The sequence below is a fragment of the Scleropages formosus genome, chromosome 7, assembly GCF_900964775.1.
Source record: "Scleropages formosus chromosome 7, fSclFor1.1, whole genome shotgun sequence".
Classification (NCBI taxonomy): domain Eukaryota; kingdom Metazoa; phylum Chordata; class Actinopteri; order Osteoglossiformes; family Osteoglossidae; genus Scleropages; species Scleropages formosus.
In genome coordinates, this window is record NC_041812.1 from 19,402,636 (window position 1) to 19,429,507 (window position 26,872).

The 26,872-nt window shown below is 43.3% G+C and overlaps 1 protein-coding gene across 1 annotated transcript; it reads right to left on the reverse strand.

Annotated features, from left to right (window-relative positions):
- Positions 1-509: 509 nt before the first annotated feature.
- On the reverse strand, positions 510-26,782 carry cfdp1 (craniofacial development protein 1). Its single transcript, XM_018726618.2, has 7 exons — positions 26,617-26,782; positions 25,721-25,841; positions 25,180-25,408; positions 24,164-24,303; positions 21,500-21,631; positions 11,634-11,792; positions 510-1,848 (listed from the first exon to the last, which is right to left on the reverse strand). Exons 1-7 carry the CDS (start codon positions 26,681-26,683, stop codon positions 1,758-1,760), a joined length of 939 nt encoding a protein of 312 aa, XP_018582134.1. The 5' UTR covers positions 26,684-26,782; the 3' UTR covers positions 510-1,757.
- Positions 26,783-26,872: the final 90 nt, after the last annotated feature.

Consider the following 26,872-nt stretch of genomic DNA (forward strand, 5'->3'; position numbering starts at 1 on the left):
TCCAGTACAGATACAGGAACAAATTCCAAGTGAACAACCTTCAATAAGCGATCATATAAATCTTGAGGCCTACAACTGGGGATTTACAGCTATAGGTGAAGAGATGGGTTTGGAGAAGGGATGTTACTATAAAGATAGCTGAGGTCAAGTATAGCTCGCCAGGGGCTTCTTTTTGTAAGTAACGTACTGAAGGGCAGCTGGTAGCATAGTGGTTAGACCTGCTGCCTTTGGATCCAAAGGTTGTAGGTTTGATCACCTCTGGCTGTAGCACCCTTGAGCAAGGTACTTAGCAACAAAATTGCTCCATTAACATTACCCTGCTGTATAAATAGGTAAATAGTTGTAGGTAGACTAACATTGTAAGTCACATGGGAGACAAAGCATCAGCTAAATGAATAAATGTAGAAAATGGATGGATATGGTGCTTGGTTGAGACCCACCACACCTTTGTTATGAGGAATGCTCTGTAGTGCAGAGTACTGGCTCAGAACTGGAGTTGTGGTCAAAAGGTTTTGTGCATATTTATTGCCCAGATGGGGAAACTTCTCTAGGTACAACCCCTATAATTTCAAGTGGGTAAAATGCAGTAGCTGGGCAACACAATGCAGGAAATATAAACTAAACAAAAACAAAAAGATAACTGTACATTATACACCATTAAAGGAAGAATGTGACCAGTACTGATAGAAAGTTCATCGAACATGAAAAATCCATACCCCACTTTATTCCTTGTAACAGTCACATTTGTACACATCACAATGATGACTTGAAGTGAACTAAAAATACTGCAGCTGTAACTGAGTTAATGTGTAGATGGACTACACTGAAGCACCCCAGTCTGTGGCCAACAAAACAGAGTCCCCAAAGTAGCCCATCTCTGTCAGAGCTTACCAGTGTTCTACTGTATAATCTCCCTGTTGACTTTACTCTGCACTGCTATGTAATTACACTGTGCTGAGGTCTTTTATTAAACATAGAGAAGATGGCTGTACAGGTGCAATGGCATTCTGGGTACATCTTCCTTGTGCTTTTGTCAAACTAGGGTAAAATTAGAGATTTACTGTTGATCAAGGGAAAAAATATATTATACACAACACATACAGTATAGCAAAGACTTCCCTCTTTTAATCGGTAAGGCAATACAACACAAATGACATTATATACAAAGAGCTGAAACTATGTTTTGTGTATTAAAACACATTAAAAACATGCACTAACCCACCTGAATCACAGACATTGGTTTAAACAAAGGGAGATTTTAGCATTACTGAAACTCAAATTTATGAATATTCAAGCATCACAGAACTGAAGAAGATGAAAACAGGAACAGTGATCTTTATCTCCATTACTTATTCATGGCTTGGTTAGGAGGAGCCATTATATTTATGGCTTGGTCAACAGAAGCTTGTGTCATAGTCATACCTGATTAATCTAAATGTCTTCTGCCCACTGAAAACAGAAGAAAGAGCAGCAATGGTATCCCAGTGCTCATCTCGCCTACACCAAGCATACTTGCAGCTCTTACTGCAGTGGGTATTATGGTGGGGCCTGTGCAGAATGACAGTCCTGCTGACTCTTACAGCAAGGATGTAGGAGAGGTTACAAGTTACCTGCAGGCAAACAGATCACTGGGTGGGGCCAGAAAAACCATGAAAAGTACAGAGCATAAGGTGTGGTGGTTATGTTGGAGATGTGTGAGCCATCAATGTATGTGTGTGTGTGTGTGTGTGTGTGTGTGTGTGTACTCCCAACTCCTGTCATCGTTTCATGTTGTTCATGCGAACATTCCTTTCCAGCTCAAACTGACGGTAGTCCACCCTCTCTAGGAAGCTCTTCCTTTCCAGGTACCTGGGTAGAGAAGGACATTTTTACTGTCTTTTTCATCCAGTACACAGTGACATTTAACTGTGGAACACAAAACACACATCTACCTGTAAGTATCACAGTGTAAACATGAGAATAGAATCATTTTTATGCTATTCTTCCCATTTTCAATTGGGAGACTCCTCTTTACACAGAGGCTAATGGAATTACTGGAGTACCATGATGCCTACTCTGTGCAGACTCGCATAACTGTGAACAATGTCAAAGTTCTCCTCCAGTGCCGCCTGAACATAAAGGACTTTCTACATTTCAAGTAAATCAGTAAGTACTCCAGGGTAAGGGTGGACACTGAATAAAGAGTCAGGCATAAAAATTCCACAGCATCAAACACGAAAACATAAGAGACAGTGATCCTGTGTACAAAAAAAATACAGCGGTGATTAAAAGACAGATAGGAGCATAAATCCTCTGAAAGAGGCAGGGTCTGATGGCAGGGGCTTTGTCACCGCTGAGCAAAAGAGTTCACAAACAGTGCTAAGGAAAGGGAACACAGCTCCTCTGTCAAAAAAAGACATTTTGATGGCACATTCCTCAGCTGCAGAGACATGGGAGGGTCTGACACAAGGGGTTCATCAGGGCATTGTGTGTAGCTGTGGCTAGCCCGCCAGTCTCACAGCGGGTACAAGCAGCCATTCTAAACATGTTTGTTAGCCATATCATTATGGTTACTCCCATGTAGTCAACAAGGTTTGCATCTCTTCCACTTGCTCCTTGTGTATCACCTCCCCTTCCTACACCCTTTCACCTCCTTCAGAGCAAAGTCTGTTCATTAGCAGATACCAGGGGGAGCTGATAGCATAGTTTAGAGCTGCTGCCTTTAGACCCAAAGATTTCAGGTTCAAACTCCACCCACAGCTGTAGCACCACTGATCAACTGCTTTAGCAAAATTACCCAGCTGTATCAATAGGTAAACAATTCTAAGTAGCTCAATAGTGCAAGTCGCTTTGGAGAAAAGTGTCAGCTAAATCAACAAATGTAAATATACGCTACATCTGCAATCCATGCATACCAAAGCCTTTGAAGAACGGGGAAGATCTCCTTTCCTGTTGGTTATGAGTACCAGTAGCTGCTGATACTACATGTGCAGGTACATGTTGAGAATCAGTAGTGACAAGCTCAGGGTGCAATAAAATAAACTGAAAGTCAGCTGGCATGTAAGCAAATTCATGTAGCAGCAGCAGACTGCGTGTGGGAAGTTAAATCATAACCACATACTGTCCTCACCAATTCAAAAAAAACAGCATCTGCACCCTACTCCAGGGGGTGGGTGATGGGGTGACCAGCTGTTTACTCCACTTGACAGAGGGAGAGTAGCCATCCCTTGTTCTCTAAATGTCCACCATACACTCCAAGCAGAGCGGGAGTTGGGCGATTTGGGAAAGGCTATCCACAGCTCAGCAATCTAAAATTCCCCAAGTTGTCTTGCACATGTCGACATCGCATTCCATCCCAAACCCGAAGCATCCACAAGATAGCATATTCTCCAGCTGGAAATGCATCTCTCCCAGAGAGATGGACATGGGAGAAGGGAGTTGCTTCATAAGGCAGTAATTTGGAATGTCAAACACTTATTATTTTCAAAGCCTCCTACAGATGCGCAGTGCTCCTGTATTTTGTCCTCCCTACCACAGTTTTGGAATGTTAGGGCTCTGTGTAAGCATGCTTGTCTTCTCATCTTCTCTTACATAATGCTATGAGTTACCATAAGCAAGTGGGCACTGAGAGGACACAGCCAAAACCCAATTCAAAATGGTACTTTACTGGTACAGAATTAGAGGTTTTCCTCCATTTTTAGTTCTATATAAACACACATACCATCTGCATGGTCAAATTATTACGTACAGCTCACTGCCCATATGCCATTAGAAGAACCTGAATTTGTCTGTGTGAAAAAGCACACTAGAAAGAAACTGACCAACTCTGACTCTTGCTTCCAGCAGTTATTGCAAACTGGCTGACAGCATATCTCTACCCCAACTGGCATGTTTGATCTCATCCCAACAGATAGTCAGCAGATTTGAGATATGGTGACTGGCCAAATGCAGTAAGAACAACAGTTCCTGAATGATTCCTTGTGGCATGGACCATAACCCTGCTTGAAGGATTCACTAGCAGACCGGTACATTTTTGCCATGTATGGATGTATCCGATTGGCATGATCATTCAGATATCCCAAAGTTTCACTCGTAGCACAGGAGCTCCGGGTACCAGTACAAAACAGGCAATGTGATTATTGTGCTGCCACCACCAGCCAGAATTATTAACATGCTGTAGGACAGACCAATAGAAATTGTTTTTAATATCATATCCTAGTCTTTTCATTAGAATGAAACAGCTTGAACCAGAATCATTATTCCCATTTCCACCATTTACTATGTTCCTTACCCCACTACCATCATACTTTCCTTTATCACTCACATAATGGGAACCTTGTGATGTCTTTGGTTACTAAAACCCACCTGCAGCTATGTACAACATGCTTTAGATTGCTTGCTTCTTTTGGGATCACTTTTTTTGCCATCTATAAGTGTTCTGATGACCCTCTCTGTTACTCTGTGGGAACTGTATCAGCCTCTGTTCCATAGCCGTTAGTTGTTTGTTTTCTGGGCAGTGAACAATTCTTGATAACACCCGTGAAAACCGCAGAAGGCTTTCTGACGGTCCAGCATACTCCATACATGACGTAATTTGATTGAGCAGTCTGTTCTTACATCGGCCAACATCTTTGTGGTCTGCTTTTGACACTTTGTTGGGCCCATTCCTCAACAAACCCAACATGTTCTAAGGGCAAAACGGGTATCAGCAGTGTTAGGGATGCATATTATATGCCCGTTATATCTACTTAGGAGGCTAATCACAGTGTAAGTATCCATATAAGTAATCCAAAATATACTTTGGTGACTGATATATTGTGTATGTACACACACAATACAAGCAAATACTGCATATATCAGAAATATTTACACAATCTTGCCATTTTAGGAATGGAATAAGAAGTTCGAGCTCTTCAGAAGGAAAAGGCTTGAGAGATGAATAATGAAAGACAGACAGAAATACAACTAGAACAATGTTTTCACTGAGGGTACTATGGTGATCAGCCATCCCTTCCAGGGGGCATGAGGCCACAAGGACTGCAGAACACAAAGTGGAGAGCACTGAGTAATTAGAGGCCTCTACTGCCAGGGCCACCTCTGGCTTTTAGGGCATTGGCCCTCCGTTGGTCAACCACAGGCCATCATTTGGAGCAGACACACTGAAACCTGTAATTTCAGAGCCAAATGAGTGGTTTATGGACTGAGGTACCTGTAGTACCTGCTTCTCTCACCACAAGGCCCTCAACTGCTGATTCGGAATACCGAACACTCGTCTGCAGCTCATGACTGCTTGTGTCTTTGTGCTTTGCTAGCATTTGTGATGACTCATGATATGACTGTGAAAATAGACACCCCTTGACTTACGCAAACAGAACGTTAACTCCTTCCGCAAGTCAAAATTTACGTATGTCAGATTCCACCCGTTACAGAGCCAAGCCTTCTCATTTCCTTCACATTTCTTGCAAGCACAGGTATAAAAAAAATTTACACAATATAATTCTCTAGTAAACGTCAGACGTTAAATACTGTAATAAGTCATAGGCCTAGTCAATGAATTAAATTTTTACATTTCTATAAAGCAAAAATTAAAAAAACTGACTACTGCATACAGTACGCATATGGCATCGTACTGTGCGTGCTTACCTTATAGCTAGTAGTATGCTGGCACACAAGAGGGTGCTGTTGTTGTGTAATTTATAATTTTTCCATCTGTTATTGCACCTTGACGTTTCTTCATTATTATTATTGCTTTCATGCCAGCTGTTCCTTTCACGTGCAGCATACTTCACGATCATATTTATAGTCGATTTGGCAAAGCCTTGTTCCCGTGCTATAGACAATCTTTGTCCACCTTCATACTTCCTTTTCATGTTTAATTTCATCTCCAAATCAATTGTTGTACACTTGCAAGACGGTTCTCATTTTCTTCAAGCGGACGTTTACCGCCAGGTATTGTAAGTAATGAAGAGGGTAGAAAATATGCAAAAAAAGCACTACACTAACGAGGGGAGATGCGTTCACAGATCAAAACACACGAGAACTGCAAAGATGCAGCTTCCTGCCTTGTCTGGTTACACCACCTTGCGCGTAACATATTTCAGATGTGCGTAAAATAAAAGTGCTATCCATAAATAATGTGGATGCTGGGAATTTTTAATGTAAATCCGGATATACGCAAGTCGAATTTATGCAAGTACAGGTTTGTTTGTACCACGTTTCTCACTCCCTCAGATCAAACTAGGCCATTACCTATTCGCTAGGTAAAAGTTTCCCCATTGCATTCATTTTCTAATGTCAGGTGTTCTTGGGTATGTTTCCATGATGCCCCTGGTGAAAGACTTTCTTATTTCAAACTTCCCAACAGGTTAACATTGTAATGGAATTAATAGGATATCAAAGAAATGAGGCTGAGAAGTACAAACAATCTTTCTCAAATCAGGTCCTGGTGGTAGAGCCTACAGACCCTGAGTGCCTCATATTGGGCTGCAGACCAATTCTAAGGAGGATATGATTGACCCTTGAAAGAGCGAGCCTGAAAGAAGACATCAAGGACTTTGCTGCCCATTCTCCAACCTATGACAGAGGATTCAGGGAGGAGATCTGCTGGAGACTGAGACAAAAACAGCACTGGGGGTTGGGCTACTGCAGTACATGTGAATCACTACCAGTAAGACTGTGCACAAAAATATCCAGCATTCGTTTTGCAAGATACCAGTGGTGCAGTGCTGCAACCAACGGCTGAAAGTATGAAGCACAGTGGCTGTGGCTCTGACTAGCCCCACACAAAGACACACAGAACATGGCAACAGTAATTCCTTAACACCGTGGGAGGGTCAGCAACTAAGAGACCACAAGTATGTCTTTCCTGGGGCTACTACACCACAATAATTGAATGGGAACAAAAAATAATGCACTCGTTTCTGGAGCAATTGCACTCTGTCGCAGCCCTGCCCCTCTTAGATGGGAGAAGATCAACACCACCACATGCAGACAGAGTGCTGATGACACAGATCCATTGCCTTTTTCATGACCGTTTCTCAGCCTCCTGACATCTAAAAACAAAGAGTAAGGAGTGGCAGTATGTTCATGTGTTTAATTAAAATACTCTAACAACAAGTGTTTCAGTGTTATAAGACACAAGAGACCAGTGGTACAGCAAAAACATAGCTAAAGGTTTAGGCACAACATACAATTCAGTACAACTTGACCTTTGACTGTATTAATGCAGCAGCATAGTTTTACACAGCATTTTAAGAAAATTGTTACAACTAAGCTATTTTAGGTTTAGAAACACACACACACACACACACACTTTCTGAACCACTTGTCCCATTTGGGGTCGCGGGGAGCCAGAGCCTAGCCTGGCAACACAGGGTGTAAGGCTGGAGGGGGAGGGGACACCCCAAGGACAGGACGCCCTGTCGCAAGGCACCCCAAGCGGGACTCAAACCCCAGACCCGCCGGAGAGCAGGACCTGGTCCAACCCACTGCGCCTCCCCGGTTTAGAAACTTATTTTAATTAATTTAAAAAATCTTTTATTCAGTGTACAACATTCTACTTAAACAAGCAGTAAACTTTTTAGCGAACGATTTTACTATCCATCAATTGTCTACTTTCCTTTTTTGGTTGACGATTGTTATGTAGTTTGAGTATTTCGGTATACAATGGTTTGTATAAATCGGTACTATAAACACTTATGGTTAGACACAGATGAAGGCTGACTAACTCTAACCAGAAGGTGCTGAAGTCTGCCATCTTTAGTGCTTTATTTAGGTATTACAGGGCAGATTTTCACTGTGGTGTAAGGTGTACCAAATGGCCCCCATAAATAAGCGAGTAAATGTACAGAATAATTATGTATATATAAAAGTAAACAGCAACAGAACACCAAGATACGTAAACAGCACAGTGTTTAACAAACATCCTGTAACTTGTTACCCACAGACAGCTGCTGTCAACCTGGGCCAAGGGCAAATTGTGTGACCTCTAGCGAAAATAAAGCAAAGTATTAAAATAAGCAATGAAAAAAAAAAATCAATGTTAGGTTTGTTTCGTTTGCTTATATCAGCTATCCGTTCACAGTTAGTGAAACAGATTTGTGCACACAAACACCAAATAAGGTAATAAGGTTTTAGCCATAATATAATTCCCAGCAGCATTACTGTGTGAGAGTTAATACACTAGCTAATCCAGAGCATGTGATGAGCTGTCAGTGTCCTGGTGTGGAGCCGTGATGGAGGTGTTGGACTTGGTTACATGCTGGAAATGTGGGGTAACAGCTGCCCAAGCATTTGTGCGCAGGTAGTGTATAAGGCATTTGCACACGGGTGTGCTCACTGAGTATTCAGTGTAATCTGCACCGACCCCCACTGCAACAGAACCACTGGGGCACTTCCAACACTTAACTAGAGCACGCCACAGGAGAGAGCGCTCATCTCTTGCTTCACTGAGGCATCTGGGTGCACTGTACTACCCACTTGCTCTTGGGTGTGTTGCCAAGTTTTCAAAAAGCACACTTACAAACAAGTAAACTTGAAAACACAAATTTCAAGCATAAAATCAGTTTTAATAACTCCCCAGTACACAGCAGCAACCACAAAGACACGTCCCTTTCAATCGTAATTCCACCCATGACCCAGTGGTACCCATTCTTTTGCCTGTCTTAAAATGATTCACTGGCCCGGAAAAAAAACCCACAGGCCACACATAAAAATTACTGTCCAAGCTACTAACAATTAAAAACGGTATATTACCCATTTCTGACACGCCAGTTCTAACACCCACTTTTTTATTAGAGTGCCTTGGCACATTCCAAAACCGACTGAATTATTTTGCATACACAGCTGCAAGGTTAATATTTATCTAATGTTCACTGCAATTCATATAACTACTGAAGCTGACTTTTCAGGTAACTTGGTGCATTTTAAAGTTCTCATTATGTTCCCAGCATGCACTAGTAATGGTTTGTATTTTGTCTCACTTATGGGATATGTCTTTTGTGATCAAAACAGGTGATAACCACCCTCTGGATCTAACTACAGCTCCATCCTTGTAACTAATGTGTGAAAAGAGAATGACAAGTTGTACACACTCAGCAGAGAGCAGCATCAGTGGAGAAACTGAACCAATGTGGCACTACGAGGACAACAAAGAACACAAAAATTAACTCGATAACATCCTACAACCCCCGGCTGCCTTGTGCACACACACCATTTGTTCAGCGTTATGTCACTTTCAGTGTCTTCACAAGCACAAGCACTTTTGCCACTGGACCCCCAGCTGTCAAACTTCTACCCTGTGGGCGTAATGTACCAAACTTCAAGCAATGAGAAATATTTGTAATCTCAAAAGACAATGGCCAAAACATCATAATTCAGCCACAGCTATTATTGAAGAGTAATCCAAGATGATAAAAATCACCACAATAAAAACACAATTTGCATTTTAATATTTGACAAATACATGAAGAAAAGAACTAAAAACAGCAGCACTTCAAACTATTTTTACAGTTTAATTGCTCACTTCCAGTCTGACCCTATCAGCTAATTTACGGATTCAGTTATTTTAAGTCACCATAAAAAGTGTAATTTAAATGTTCCAGTAAGCTGCCACACCTAAACATCGTGAGCGCTTTGTTTCCGCTGACCACAGATCCCACCTTCCCTTTACAGACATCATCTCTCTGTCACCCTGCTTCTTCTGGATTTTCACTTTACTCTCCAGTTTCCTTTTACTCTAATAATTCTCTCTTGCACAACCATCTTCAGCATCACTTCCTGCTGTCACTTCTGTTCTTTTCCCTTTTCTTCTCTGCTCACCTCACCACTCCAGGCCCTCACTTTCAATCTCCTGAATTTTTAATCCTTCCTTTCCTCAGTCACCTGTCACCTCAGGTAATGTCCTTTTCTCATCACCACCTGTCTTATGTACATTCCTCCTTTTCCTTCAAGCTGAGTCCAACAGCAGTACAAAAAGCTACAGTCTAATCCGTGAACCTCGGCCTGCCTGACGGATGCACCGGACCACCTTGGATGACAGCGTTATATGGACACCTGCAAAACACTGCCAAGTAACCATGACATCTCTCACACACATACAAAAAGACCAACTTCCAGTATGGAGTAAAAATTGTGTTCTCTCCATTTGTGTATTCTGAGGGCATAGCATCAAGCACACTTTCTCCTTCACTTTCAAGAATGTATCCACACAATTAGACAGCCCAGCACCTGGGCTACCAGCCAAAAGACCATCATGCTTGGAACTGGCCACTGTGACGAGTGTGACAGTGGTCATGTGGTCTAAGGGAACCTGACATGGAAAAATGTCCATCTGCCAGTGCACACTTAAAGGAGCAACAGCTGCTGTAACTCTATGTAGCAATGTCTTGTAAGTGCCAGGTGGGGCTATGTTGGGGCTAATAGGCAGTAATGGTATGGTCCCACAGTCCTCATGCTTCACGAGTAGCACCTTTGGCTATGCCAATAAAAGAAAAGCAACGTGTCACAATAAATATTGGCCAGTTAAGTACTAAGTTCAACATTTTACTATGAACCCCTACTTACATTTATTCATTCAGCTGACACTTCTCTCCAAAGCAATTTACTATGTTAAGCTAATTACAATTATTTACCCATTTATACAGTTGGGTAACTTTACTGAAGCAATTTAGGGTAAGTACCTCACTCAAGGGTACTATAGCTGGAGGTAGGATTTGAACCTGTGACCACTATGTTACCAGCTGTCCCTATACCAGCTGACTTACAATGTTTACCCATTTATACAGCTGGGTAATTGTACTGGAGTAATTCACAGCATACTTTGCTCAAAGGTACTGCAGCAAGAAGGTATATTCGAACCAGGAACCTTCAGAACCAAAGGCACCAGTTCTAACCACTATACTATCAGCTGCCTCCCAAACAATACCTGCATTTAGTACTCAAAATGAGATACTGAAGCACTAGTCAAATCCACGGCTCCATTTCTTGGGGTTTTCTCAAAGATGCCCTGCTGAGTGATCCATGTGCAAATTCTATCTGACCACAGAGCAGATTAATTCCCCATCAGTGGGGTACTACACAGAGCAATGTCAATCATATGGAATAGAGGACACACCTCCTTGCCATCTTTATAGCGATGCTATAAAACGGAGGGACTGACAGGTCCAGGAGTCCACTGCAGATCCTTTGTCAATCCAAGAGGGGGAGGGTAAGAGGATACACAGCACTTCCCTCTCTCACATCAGGTCAGTGCTGGAGCATCACAAACTGACAACAACTGCCAGGCCTTTCAGCATGTCTCAGCTCAGTGAGCACTGAAACACTAAGGCTTGGATGATGGGAGCAGAAAAGCCTGGTTTTAGCGGGCCCATAATGAGCACACCCACAAGCAGCCACTCATTCATCCTGTGAATGTCCCCTTCTCTACTTAAAAAAAAAAAAAAAAAAAAAAAAAGACCAACATGTTATACAGCACTGACAGCTACTTCACTCCTTGTCAAGCAGGGTGCTAAGAGTAAGTTCTGAAGGATGAAGGGGGGGGGGTAGAAAAACTGGTCTAGCAGACCACCTCTGTAAGGTGGGAAGCTCTAGAGGGATGGTGTGCCTCAAAACATAGTTGACATGGTCAGTAGTGGTTGGCTGTGGGAGAGACTCACCCATCCTTGCCCCGGTTGTGTGTGGCAAGCTCTTCTCCAATGCCCTCTTCTTCTTTGAAGGCGTCCCAGTCCAGCCGGGACTTCTCCAACGTGCTCATTTTCTGCTTCTTCCCCCCGATGCGACCCAGGACGCTGCCAATGCCAGAAGGCCTCTTGACACTATGGAGAGAGAGGGGGCAGGGGTCACACACACACAAGGAGTCAGGCAACAAAACATGGACCTCACAATTGAGGCATTTAATGAAAACCTCCATTTTATAGTGATTAAAATGCATAAAAAGGTATGTGTCTGAGCACGAGTGTGGGGACCTGGACTGTTGTCAAATCAGAGCGTAACGTACAAAGAAAACAGAAATGCCTCCAGACACACCAGTATGTTCATGTGTGGTATGGCAAGGTATGTGTGATCTGGGTAGGAGTGGCCACCCTCCGCTTGCATGTATGCTGCCTGAAGGAGAGCAGGGAACACTTTCGTCTTTAACCGAGTCTTAAATGTGCTGCGTCTCATGGCACACAACAGCGCAGTAATGCAGAAACGCATTTCAGTTCAGTCATCCATGCAGTGATCCAGCAGGAAATACACAAGCCTGCACTTTTCCAGATGTTAGCCCCCACTTGGACTTGACTGCAAAATTCCTCACCCCCCCATACTCCACTACGAAAATGGCGTTCACTTCAATGGTAATACAAATTGCATTTGTCTGTATCTTCTGTCCACATCCCGCAGAGAGGTGACAAACTTTCAACTGGCTGAACATACTGCCCTCAACATGCTGTGAAACACAGCTGATGTGTCTCTTGCCAGGATCCACCTACTGACCATCAATCAAACACATCAATAAAAAAAAAAAAAAAAAAACAGTAAATTTGAAAAGCATTTCTCTGGTGCGTTTGCTGATGTGAGTCGAGTTCAGTTCGAGAAGGTCTTCCTTCAGGAAGATGCACAAATGGAAGGGCAGATGTTTCTCCCCAACTGTAGTAGGAAATGATTTCTGTGAGAGACCACCACAAAAGGGTCCACAGGGTCCCCATAATGTGTTCCATAATTTACCCACGCACAATTAAACCATAGACCTAAAATAAATATAATAGCTATAATTACTTGCCATCAAGCGAAATACACTTAAGTACTGTTTGCTCTAAAAGACCTACCTTGAAGATTCAGGCAATCCCACCCATCAAACTACATACAAAGGAGAAAGCATCCAACACAAATCACAACTTGCGCACTGATGTCGTCACTGATTGTGTTTGCCAAGCTCGGCGAACAACCGAACACCTCAACCATCAACCCGAGCTACAAAGACCACCAATATTCTCTATGATCTTCAATTCATTAAATATTTTAAATTACCGGTTTCTGCTATAGTGTGACATCGTAGCTTGACTAGGTGTGTGCCTGGTCAGCTGTCTGTGTTTGCTCAGGAGTGCAAACTCAAGTTTGGGCTAAACTGGCTGCAAACATGGTCAATGATAAACAGCTTCTGGTCAGAGGCACAGCTGGCTGAAATCCTCATCTCGATGACAGGTCATGTTTCCATGCCCAAAGCAGCCTAAACAGTCCAACAGCAACAGGTGGGTGAGGAACAGAGGCCTCACACCGTCTCCAGGCACGATGGTAGTCCTACACTTAACACAACACCCTGTTACACACAAACACAGCTGTGTTTCTGCTTAAAAACAAAATCAACTTCACAGATTTGCAATTTAAAAAAAAAAAAAAAAAAAAAAAAAAAAAAAAAAAAGAAATCTTCTTCCCTGTCAGAGAACCTGTGCTCATGGACCTAGGTGGGAGGGTCTCCACAGATGTATATACTGCTAGTACAAACATGCCCTGACAGAAAAATCAATACACCATTAGGGCTCACTGATGGTCAATCCAAACATCAACCTTGAAGTTTAGGGTACAAAGCCCAATCCTGGGGTAAGAAGACAGTCCTTCACAGCCCAGAATAAGAGCAGAGGAGCAAGGGAAACTAGGCAGGGTGCAAAAAGATGCTGAAGAGAACAGGATCCTGGTGACTGACCTTCTGATCCCAAGAGAATACATTCCCACCTCCTCGTGGCAGGTTTGTTAGACAAAGTGAAGCCCTGAAAGGGTACATGACGTGCAAGGGTTTTTTTTTTTTTTTTTTTTTTTTAAAAAACCCCAAAAGTACTGCCCTTTAAAATGACCCTGCATCAGATGAGTGCTAGTAGAAGAGTTACAGCATATGATGACAATTTCAGAATTTGGCAGCACAGAGGAACAGTGAGTAGAGCTGGTTCTTCACGGTCTCTGGGCTGTGTGTTTTTAATGTGGGTTCGAATCAGTATTGGTATATGTGGAGTCTGCATCTCTCCATGTATTAGTGTTGGATTCCTCCAGGTGCTTTGGTTTCCCCTTACAGTCTAAAAATGTGTTTCAGGGGGATTTGTGACTGCAAACTGCCTGTTGTATGTGTTTGTTGCATTTCTCTGTTGTGTAGATGCGTGGGTGTTTGTAAGGATAGCATCTAACATTGTAAGTCACCCTGGATAAAGGTTTCAGCTATGTACCGGTAATCGCTCTACATCACTGAGGAAAAACACAAGCTAAATGAATAAATGTAATTTCAGTAAACAGTACAGACCACATATCAGAATCACTGAAATGACAGTTAAAGCCACAGTTCATCACTGATCCCGCATTTCAAGGAAAACTCAGCTTTCAGCTTTGAAAACATGTTCCAACTCCGACACTTTAAAATCCTGGGACACTCAAAGTCAGTGTGTTGAGTTCACAGGGAGGTACAGCACATATTTCGTGACCACCCTGCTCCACCCATCTCCCAGATGCCAGAAGAAAGTGGGAAGAGCAGATGTTCAGTGTGTTATTTATACCAACGCTGCACAAGTCCTCATCAAACCGCTACTGGCCCCAATTCCTCTCTCACTGCAGGAATCCCACAGGATCCAAATGAGACAGAAAGACCGAAGCACAGCCATGTTCCAGTCAGTAATCTCCTCTTTACACCCTTCGTTTCTCATACCCCTTCTACTGGCATTTAGAAGAGCATACCAAACAATGCTGACTAACAACGTGGGCATTACTCACCATGCCTACAGCAGGCTGAGCTCCACAGCACCATGCTCAAAACAGCAAAGTGTCCCTGGGCCAAGAGCCACGCACCTGATGGGATGTTTGTAACTGAACAAAGCAAAGGCTGAGCTATGAAGCACTTAGAGCATTAAAAGGAGAACAGCAGTAAAAAATATTGTGTAGTTCAGTCTTTGTCAAGTTGTGGGTCAAAACTGCAGACAGCTGATGAAAGTGGGCCCTTGCAGGAAACCATAACAATGCCTGGATAAAAGACTACAATTTTAAATACATACGTAAATGAACTGTATAAAATAATTTTTAAAAAAAACAACGGCTGAAGATGTGTGGAACCAAACAGGTAAAAATTACATCCTGTCTGGTTCAGTATTTATTACAGAGCTATAACATACAGTAGACAAAAAACTACACATATTTCTGCTACATTTTTTTATGTTACAAAAGCTAAACTTACTTAATGTTGATTTATTAAAGTCTATACATTAAATCATTATTCTATCAACCAATCTGTTTTATCTCCATTTACCATTCAAGGTACTAGAAAATCCCCATTTTATTCTTAACACTTCATTAATCAGAAACAGTGAATACTACATAACTTAAACTTTGAAAAGACTAATAAAATCTCACAAAACCCTGCTTCTATACATTAGGGCCCGAGTAGATTCCACTAGTAGAAAAACAAACCAAGCTGTGTTGTCAAGGAAGGTTAAAGTCATGTAGGTACAGGAGAGATTGGCCTGATCTAGTACAAGGACAGTTCTACCATGGAACCAGAAAAAGTGCTGCTCCACACACAAACATCTTTGACATGACTGAAGATTAGAGGGAGGCCTGGACAGACAATTGAGCGAAAATAAAGGAACGAGAACAGCTAAAGAGCTCTGTGTCAGACATGCATAAATAAAGTGCCGTTCCCCTCACAGGACCAGTTCGGGGGGGAAGGAGAGGTTTTTAGCCAAAGCACTTAACATTCCCAGACTCCCCTGGACCCTGTGATGAGTAACGCACACATATTCTCCTCTGGCTGTCTCCCTGGCAACTGCAGCTAACAGCCCTGGGGGGCCTGGCCTCAAATGTAAACCCAGTCTAAAGTGATCCAAAGTCATAAAAACACACACACACACACACACACACACATACACACAAATCAGCATATGCCAACATGTACAGATGCCCCAGGTGAAAACTTGCACACAATTTCGAGGAAACACCCGTTCAAATCCCTCAAAAGCCATAACACCTTTGAATGTGGAAGAACTAGAATCTCTCGGCTCCAGGGCTGTGGAAAATGCTTTCACGCCTTTGCTGACGGATGGGTCCACGTTCTACACACAGAATGACCTCGCTGTCAGTAGTGCTGGACATGCCTCTTTGAATAACGATGCCCAATGCAGACGTTACAAATTGCCATGTAGCAAGGATGCATCACGAGGCCTGTGGTAACACCTGAGGCATGGTTGCCATTGGGGTGAGCGTGTGGGTTTCTTACTGGTCACACAGCCTAAGGCCCAAGAGGCCTATCACTCTAGCTTCCCAGGGTACTTTTACAGTGCTCTGCAGGCCCGTGAGAAGCAAGCAAGATATGGACAGAAAACAATCAAGGTGGTCTGCAGCCTGCTAACACTTAAGTGCAGCAAACCGAGCAGCTAAGCCAGCCTTCGCTCACCGGTCAGCTAAGCAGAGTGCCCGTTTACTCTGCAAGACATGAGAAAACTCAGAGCCACATAAATAAGCACAAGGCCCCCAGAGGCATGTGTAACTGATACCAGCCTGTTAATCACTGACAGACACTTGGTGCCTTTCTGTTGGGCCTGCTAATTGTGGGAAACTTGTGGAGCTCTCGCCCAGGGGAGAACGAGGAGGTATAGGGGGAGCATGTTTACAGCTATGCGGAATGTCGTCGGAACCCCCACCCCACTTCCTAGGCAGAGGTCAGGGGCAAGGTGGGAGCAAAGAGGCTTGGACTGGGTCCTTTGGCTGTAAGGAGCAGCTCCCACAGACTTTCCTCAAAGTTACAGCCATAAAGTCGACCCACATCAAAGACGTGGTCCCATTCCCCCTCCCTTAGAGAAAGTCGGGACATCGGCAGTGACTTTCAGGGTGCAGGACACAGGTCTCGGGTACCATTCGTCTCTGTTCCACCCTCTCCACACATCATTCACAGCACATGGAGACCCACACTGTAAAACTCCCATCGGGATGATTCCAGTTCTCTTTCTGGGCCAAGACTACTATGGGACACTGAGGGAAGGGAGGAAAGAAAAAAAAAATCGGAATCTTCCAGAACAAGGCGGCCTAATTGTCACAGAGAAAGAGAAAAAGTCTGCACATTCAGAGTGCTTGTGTACCGTTCGATGTCACTCACCACGCTTCTGTACAATTCAATAAAACATGCGCAATTCCTGCGGTCAAGTGCTAAGCCCCAGGGGTCCAAACCAGAAAACAAACAGGAAACAACTGCTCCATCTCCCATCAATCCCTACAACAATATCACAATCCCACATGGTAACGAGAAACCCAAGGAAGACTCCTCACCTTGGACACATATTAACGACAGCTCAGCTGAACGGTCCTCCTCTAAACAGGATGGCTCGGGTTGTAGAAACATTACAGCACAAACAGGCAAATGAGCATTTTCTCTGTGACACACAAAGAGCGCCACCCGCTGGCCACTATATGCAACAGTGCTGTCTGGCATGGAAAAGGGTACAACAGCAGGGCCACCCCTGGCATTTCAATCACCATCTTATACAGAGAGGTAAAGATAAACCAAAGTGTACTGGTCACACCTGAGCTACCCTCGAACTTTTCAAAACAAATGCAGAAAGAATCCCAGCAGCCTGATGACCCTGACGGATGTCTCGAGAAAGACCCTTCTGCATAAAGGCCGACTGTGGGACGCTCTCACAGAAGTGCTTAATGTCTCGCACCCCATCCTTCAGCACCCTCTCATTACCAGGACTAAATGAACCCCTCACTTACTAGTAGCCTGTGAGAAAGGGCTGCAGTCCTGCTGGTTCACACCCACCACTGGTGATAGTCACGCTAAGTGTGGTCACCCTACTTTACCTGGAGAGAACCCACCGATTTGTGACAAGCTGAGCTGAACTGTTAGCCTCTGGAGCAGCTCTGTCCCCTGCAGCAGCAGCACGTTTAACACATTCACACATCTGCCAGAGGAGCTGCCACTGTCCTCTCTCTGTCACCACCTGCTTGAGGTGCTTAACCTCACTTGAGCCCGGTGACCTCGCACAGAATTTGCGCTTCACGCAGCCCTGGTTCCATGCTGTTGCTGGGTATTTCATCCATTCAAAGACAAATCTCTATAATTAGAAAACCAGGCCTGAGGGCCTAACACATATGGGGACCATTAACATTGCTGAGAAAGTACAGGAAGCCAAACCTGCAGAAGGGAGCAAAACAAACAAGTTTGAGATATGAGTTACCATTTCACATCTATTGTTAGACATGCATTTTCTGCAAATAAAGCTATTTTTAAATTGATCTGATTTAGTATATCAGTTCTTTAACACATGGTTTCATATTGTTGCGGATGGTACCAAACAATTATGCACACTTTGACACCTTCAGAGAAATTCCATAAAGGGATAAGGCTAAGAGGCAGCACTGGGAAAAGATTTAATGTCCCTTTTCTGTGGAGTAGTCTCTGTTGGCCAGTTTTAAATAGACTTTGCTAGCACAACAGTGGCGTGTCACCCAGTCCCGCTCCACACGGCTGCCCCTGGCCCATCATGGGGGCTCTCTGCATTCACGCCTCGCTGTGGAGCCTTCTAGAACTGGTGGCCCAGCATCCCTTGGAGAACGCTGCCTTATTTCTGTGCTAATGAGGTTCTCAGCCTTCATGAATAAATTACCTGGCCCTGTCAAGCTTTATTACATCTCCTGCTTTGGAATGAGGCCTTTAAACAACGGTCCAACCTGAACACTGGTCCAAACTACAGCACCTGTGTCCAGAGACTGTCCTCACCACTCAAATTTACACAGCATCTACAGACATTCCTGACCGGTTTGTGAGTGCAAAGCAGGTATTTAGACAAGAACTCAGCTGTCTTGGGGGGTGGGGGGTGATGACACTGCAGTGGCACATGTTAATGCTGATGGGACTACTGGGACTACTTCCTGAAAACACAGGTTTTGATACCTATAGACTTGTCTGATTCATGAGCAGGAATGAGTTTCAATTCTTGTACCATAACGATCAGTGTTAACAAGAGACCCAATACTTCACGTGAATAATGCATGAACGAATATGCAAATGAGGCAGATCTACTGAGATGGGCACAAGACAGCGGTTGGCAGGGTTTCCTGGCCCTTGGTCTGATGCGTCTGCTCAAACGTTATGGACTTGTTTTCATTTGAGCGGACTATCATTTTATTAGAACCGTCCACATTTTTATTTTTACCCTCCACTTTCACTTGAGCTGCTGCTTGTCCTTCTGCATTAAAAACCGAGGTCCGAAAACAATACACTTAACAAAAGAAGAGAAAGGAGTTAGATGACAAGGCAAAAGCGATCACCAACTCCGAATCTCCTCTCATCAGTCAGAAGACCTGCACTCAGGCCAACAGATGGTTAAACAAGCAGGCTAATAAAGGCAGTGTGTTCCTTTAAGCGAGGTTCGCGGCCTCCAGCAGAGAAGCTGCATTTCTGCTGACTCAGGCCTTTCCTGCACTAACCTCAAATCACATGGGTGCTTTTTCCAGCTGAAGGGAGGGCAGCGCCTCCCTCCTCTCCCCCTCTCTTCCGGGGATCTGCGCACTCTCACAACCAGACAGACGCAGGGAAGAAGGAAAGGAAAGGGGAAAAAAAACTGCCAGCACTTTCAGTGCTGCTGGTGTCCTCATCCCAGATCCTAAATCATACACGCTGCTTTTGTGCCTTGATCTGCAGGCCCTGACCCACAGTTCCACAGGGTGGCCTGCAGGAGAGCCAAGAAGAGCAGTTTCCTCTGCTCTTCACATCTCACATCTGGTTTTGCCATCAGAGAGCTGGTCCTGCAGGCTGGAGGGCAAGAAGGCGACAAGCAGCATCAGCGCTGGGCCAAGAGCCCTGGCTTACAACGCATGACTGGTCACTGGTCAGCCCGACCCTCCTCAGCATGGTATGGGTATCCCAGCAATTCACTCCCATGTAAACACACAAGCACGCGTGTGCACATACATACTAATGAATCTTGCAGTCACTCTTTCTTAATAAGTAAGTCCAAAGTAGGGCTATTCTACTAAGAAGTACAACTTTTTTTTTTAAAATCAGCATAACTGATGTATCCTTTACTTGGGGGGGGGGGTGCAGGTGCTGCAACCTTCCAGAATTAATGTATAATTACAAGAGTTATGAAAACAAACAGAGACAACAGGCTTCCTCTCTGGAGCTTAAAGGGCTTTCCGATCCACTTACAAAAGTGTCATATGTAAACATCTTTTGTACAGGGGCAGCAGCAGGGCTTGACGAAGCAGCCTTTCTCTTCAAACGTACACACTCCCCTCCCTCTCCAGGGCAGAGGAAAGCCCCCCGGACACAGTGCTTCCTGATCAGCCATGGCCCAGGGCCACAGAGGAAGGGCACTTGCATCCTCCTGCCATTAACTGCCATAGCAACAGAGAAACAGGAAGGACATGGACAAAGACCTGTCAGGGTCTTTGCTGACCAGTGCTTGTGTTGAAAATCTCCTCTGACATTTTAGTCACTGCATCTGCTGATAAAAAAGGACCTGGCTTCAGAAAGAAATGGTCAGCACAGTACAAAACACACCACAACTGCACAATCACACATGTGAATATAATACCACAGAAATATCCATTGGCTCCCTCAATGCATAACCCTCAGAATCCACACCAGCACTATTTTGTGGTCCAGCGTCAATGGATTTAAAAAGTGAACGGATATCAGTTCAGTGCAGGCAGAATTCAAAATTGCTGTGCTACTACCAACACCAAAGTCAAATAATCATAGGAAAATAACCTGTCAACAACTGTGCTTAAGGGCTGATGTCAAACTACTTCCAGGGTTAGCAGGGTTTCTTTTGAAACAGGATCTTAAACACTAGTGTTCTAACAAGGCTCGCGGTGAAAATGTTCCAAACTTGGTAACCACCACCAGAATGGCGCACATGCGCGCGCGCGCGCGCACACACACACACACACACACACACACACACACACACACACACACACACACACACACAGGACCACAGGGAGGTAAAACCTTGAAAGCTAATGAGCCAAGTCTATTTTTGTAGAGCATCTTCTGTCGGCATACGTGAACAAAACGCTGCACCATGATGGAGAAAAAGAGAGTGAAACAGAAACCTCTCACTCTCCATTTCACATGAAGGAGGACAAGTACATGCATCTGTCTGCTCAGAATGAAAGAAACAAGCTAATCCCCGCACTACGGCTCCTGTCACTTCCGCCTCAACTAAAAGCTCCTGGTGGGAAGATGAAAGGTGCCAAGCGGCATGTGTCACACATCAAAGGGCTAGAGAACCGCAAGGATTACCCACGCCTCCCTCTGACATCGTCCGCATGGTTCTGGTAGAGAATACACTGCACACTGTGTACTGTGCTCGCACACAGCAACAGGCTATTCTGTGCTGCTCTTCTAAAGCCTCTTTCTCACAAGCCAATGCTAGTGTGGGGTTTGGGTGTTAAGACACATGCTGCTAAATACTGATGTAGCAGGGAATTCCATTAAGGGGACATACTAGGGTGCAAGGGTAAAAGTGAGATATGCGATGGAAATAGGGTAGCAATGGAGGCGCACCTGGGTCCTGAAGCTGGAAACGGCACAGAAGGCTTGCTGAGGATGTTCTGCTGCGGCTCCTCCTCCTCCTCCTCTTCAGTCTTCAAGAAGCTCCTGGCCTCTCTGGAGTCAGCATCCACCTCCTTAGTGACCCTGAGAAACACAGAGGTGACAAGACAGTTAACACAATGTATGTATTAGAGAGCTGCAGACAGCTCACATTAAACAGGCATGAAAATGGTTATTCAGAATTTTAAATGTTTATAGAACTTCATAAAGGTCTAGAATTCCATTTTGTGTCCTCACGATTTATAATGAGTATACACTTTAATTCAGCCATCCATAATCCATAACCACTTATTCATTGAAGGGTTGCGGTTGTCCAGAGTTTGCCCAGGAAACATAGGGTGTGAGACAAGACACACCCTGGATGGCACACCAGACCACTGCAGGGCAATCAAATAGTCACACATTCAAACACAGTTTAGAATTGCCAATTCACCTGAAACGTCTTTTGACAGTGGGAGAAAAGATACAGTCACGGAGAGAACATGCAAACTCCAGAGAGAGCCAGATTCAAAACCACATCTGAACCCACAGCCAGGGAGCTGTGAGGCATCTACATGACCCACAACATCACTGTACTACCCACACATTTTAAAGTACTGCAAAAATATAAAACAGAAAATTTCAATACTTAAAATTAGGGCACTCACCAAGAAAGCTGACACAAACTCGTACATGCAGGAGCGTGAGCGTGTGCACATATGCATAACAACACACTTAAAGTTACACCTCCCTCAAACCAAATGCCTACTGCAATTAAAAGCCACTGCAGCAAAACAGTTCAATGATTCATTTACATAACATTTACATTTACTTAGCAGACACTTTTCTCCAAAGTGACTTCCAATGAACTCTATGCAGTGTTATCAGCCCACACACCTTATTCACCAAGGTGACTTACACTGCTAGATATACTATTTACACTGGGTCACTCATCCATACATCAGTGAAGCAATCTCTTTGTCACTCACACAGTATGGGGGAACCTGAGCAGCATGTCTTTGGACTGCTGGAGGAAACCCATGCAGACACAGGGAGAACATGTAAGCTCCACACAAACTGAGTTGGGATCGAACCCATGTCCTCTCGCACCACCCAGGAACTGTGACACAACAGCGCTACCTGCTGTGCCACCATGCCACCCTAAAATGGATTCCTTAATTACCGCTGTAACATGGGCATTCACTGTGCCTTTCCTCACCAGTAACCTGACTCAAGCTAGTTCCTCAGAATAATGGATTTTGTGTGCGTGAGCGAGAGAAAGGAGCGCATAACAATGTCAATGGGGCTAAGCTTTACCATTACTGGATGCAACCAGTTCTTTTTTTTTTTTTTTTTTTTTTTTTTTTAAACTTTCAGTAAAGGACACAACGCATAACAGAAAATGACACTTGGCTGACAGACTTGAAAACGCTCACCAACATTTACAGGGCAGTTAAACTTCAAATATTGTCACCATGAAAGTGTGTGCTCTTATACACCATTACTATCAGCTGACAACCCCTCTGTGGCAACTGAGCCTCGTGTATAAAAGTTATTCATTTAGCTGACAGTTTTCACGACTTATGTTAAGTCCTGCCTGACTGCCCCCCATTCACTCTTCTCTTGATGGTGAACACACATACACACACACACACACACACACACACACTTTCTACAAGAAGCTTACAGAAGTGTCCTTTCCCTGCCAATAGAAGGCAGTTCTCTGGAGTTCAATTAAATGACAGCCCTAATAAAACAGGGTTTTTTGGGGAATGCTTTGTTACTGCTGTGGTTGTACAAGGCATGAGTGGAATCGCAGCACTTAGTACTAAAGCTCAGGTTAAGCCTTAGCAAACCACACATGTCTCAGTTTACTTCCTTGCGTATGTAACGATTCCTTCTCAGCAATTATGATTAGTTCCACTAACAATCCACACCTGAAATCTGCCACCACAGTATGATCTATCATGCACTTCCAGCATGGCAAATTGGCTATATTGGCCACATTAGTGACAAACCCTAGTGTTATACTGCCACCTGGGGGCCAAAAGAAACTGCACATGGCACCAACCTCTCAAAGGATTTTTTAAATATACAGGTGAACAAAACTGACATTGATGAATCGGCTAATTACACACTAGGGATAGATGGAAAAATGGCACGATAACCTCCATATTTTCCTGGGATAAGAATGATTTGCTAGGCCAAGGTGGATGTGCCCCATCTGGCTGCATAATTGATGTCTCATAGGGGGACAAAGATGCCTAGAGCAGGAGATGCAGCTGTGCTCTGCCCTCGGATATGTGCAGATTCTCTTTTCCTGATGGCCATGGGTGACATGGAAGGCAGTGGCCTCCAAAACTACTGGCACACTTGACAAAGATGAACAAAAAAGTAGTATAAACAGCATAGGTAACCAGCTACATGTCATTACAAAAACTCAAACTTTTAATCAATTTAAAAAGAAAATCAAATATTCATAAATGACCAATAGTGTTTTTATAATCCTGAATTTCAAGGGGGTTCAAGCAATTTGGAAGGCCACTGTAGACAGTTTCAAACTAACACAACAATGATTTAAAGAATTAAAAAAAAGGGGGGGGGGTAGTGCTAGTGAGTGAATGAAGTTTAACTTACTGGACTTCTTCACCTGCGAAATCAAATACTTTCGTGATTGTGATCTTGGTAAGCTCTTTGGGTTTGTCCTCTGGTATTTCTGGGTATTCCTCTGGCTCTGAGGGCACCTTGTCAAGCACATCTTGGCTGTCTGAATCAGCCTGCGGGAAATAAAGAAGGACAGGGGTTTACCAGTGTAATTAAGGAAAAGGCCAACAACTACACTGAGCAAGTCAAAGAACAAAATTAATTACAAAACTTTGACTCTGCAAACTAATCATGGTTAAAACCTTCAGAAAACCAATTTAAGTGCAGTCGAGTGTAAAATGCATGAATAATCTTAAATGGAAGTCTCCATTAACTGTTTAAAAGAAACTCCTGCAAAAGTAGCTCAAATTCATTTGGCATTTTAGTGGAATCCCCCCCAATAAGTGTTTTGCATGTGCATACTGTACCATTATTTATTCATTTAGCTGATTTCTGTCTCAAAAGTCTTATAACCTGAGGTTTGTACATTAAGCTCCTTACAATACATATAAAGCTGTATAAATGTAGTTTTTACTGTTGGAGGTGGGACTAGAACCTAGGTCCTTTGCTTACGAGAATGTGATTCTAACAACAATGATGCTACCACTAATACTTCGCACATACAGAAATATCAGAACTATCCTCTGGAAAACTAATTTTGAAATAACACAAAGCAGAAAAATGTCAAAGCCTCCCAAACATGACAGCAATTTCACTACTCCAGCCATGCACAATTTGTTTATGATAAATTACTATTTATGATAAACAGGAATTAAAACAGGGGAGGGTCTATAAATATTGTTTCACCCTTCAACCAAGGGTTAAGACAATTTCTAAAACACATGGTGAACCACACAGACTTCAGGATAACAAGAAACAATGTTTTTAAAACAGTTTCATAAGTGTACCAAGGTTTTAGCAATGCTAGAGGAATCTTGAAAAATATTTTATATATGGCTGCAACAAATACTAGCAGAAGTGAAACCGATCAACTGCTCTGTCCATCGTACCTTCGATGGAGTAACGGGTGCGGTTTGTGCCGAAACAGAATGTTTGGGTCTAGGACCAACATCACTCAAAAAACTGGCCCAAAGATCATCTGCCTTCTTTTTCTCAAGCTCCTCAGTTGAAGTGCCCTCGTCTCTCTCCTTTTCATCATCCTTCTGCTTCGCCACATCACCCTCTTCTACTTGCTGACCACTGTCATCTTCAAGCTTCAAATCTCCTTTCTTCCTCTTCCTGCCAGGAAAAAATAAAAAGGCTGTACAAAGTCTCCTGTTTCAGTAATTCTGCAACACATGAGTTATTATGAAAATTAATTTTTACGCAAGTTTCAAGAATCCCAACTGACTAGGATTTCCACTGTGCCAAACATCTGAAACTCTGATAAAACTAATTAATAAAGAAATAATCATAACTTTGTATGTTTCAAAAATGCATTCGATGCGAGACATGCATTTTATCCTCACGTGTCCTTCAGTTACTACAAGGCTTCATGCAAAAAACTTGGACAATAACTTGTCTCTTAAGAGCATCAGTCCAGTCACTCACCTGACCCCTACACTTTTTCTGCTCTTTTTCTTTACATCTTGAGCTGGTCGGTCAGTTTCTGGAGCTTCCAGCGCATCCTCATTCACACACTCCGTCATGTCATCTTCACTGAGGTTGTCATCTGCAAAACAAATATTACTGAACACTTAAATGCATGTATGTATGTATCACTGTGTATTACAGTAGCATTTATGGTTCTTTGGAATGGGCAGATGCAACTTCAGAAATATGGGGTCATGTACAATTAAATGGCTCCTACAAAAGAAAAAAAAGAAAAAAAAAGGTGCTTAGGAGCAGCAAACAGTGTCGTGGGTTGGGCCACCATCACACAGCAATCTGAAGGCTTCTGGTTCGAGTTCCACTCCTTCTGTAGTACCCTTGAGCGAGGTACTTACCCTGAATTGATATGGCAAGAATACCCTGCTGTATAAATCATGGTTAATTCCTTTAGTTTATCTAAAACTGTTACTAACTAAGTCACCTTGAATAGAGTGAATGTGAAGTGTGGCACTAATAAACGCACAGTTCTGAAGTGTAACGCAACGTGTCCCATCGCAGCTTAATGTAATGAGGGACAGCAGAGTAACCGCCAGAAACTACTAGAAGAACTGCTCAAAACACTCAACACAAGCTTCCTTGTTTAATTTTACATAAACTATTTTAAATTATTCGTTAGATTTCAGCATCATTACTTACTATCGGCAAAGGAAAGGTTTCAAAATAACACATATAAATAACAAACTAGTATGAGCTTTACACGAACAACAACAACAACAACTACTACTACTACTACTACTACTACTACTACTACTACTACTACTACTTCTCTCACACTCACACACACACAGTGTGGGATAGCTAGGTAGGTACACAACCGACAACGACGTTTGACCTACCAGATGGTACATAATCTGCGTCTTCATCTGAAGAGTAGTTTTCGGAATCATAGTCTGAGTAATTCATCCTGCAGAATAAATTCCTAATAAAAATAATATTAATTACAAAAAAGCGTGGAAAGACCCAACAAAGATTCGGACTAGAAAGATTTCGCACCAAGGCGATGACGCAAAAATCCTGCGACAAAACGTAACCTACGGCAGCCGTCAAGGTTTAGATGATTTTTAAACCATCATGTAAACTATTCAATCCAAA

What these genes read in the sequence shown, in the direction of transcription:
- cfdp1 (XM_018726618.2), bottom strand. Translation starts at nt 26,683, where the DNA reads ATGAATTACTCAGACTATGATTCCGAAAACTACTCTTCAGATGAAGAC. An exon ending in CACCCGTTACTCCATCGAAG is followed by an intron (nt 24,304 to 25,179) that starts GTACGATGGACA and finishes TATTTCCCGCAG; the next exon opens with GCTGATTCAGACAGCCAAGA. An exon ending in CACAACCGGGGCAAGGATGG is followed by an intron (nt 1,849 to 11,633) that starts GTGAGTCTCTCC and finishes TTCTCTACCCAG; the next exon opens with GTACCTGGAAAGGAAGAGCT.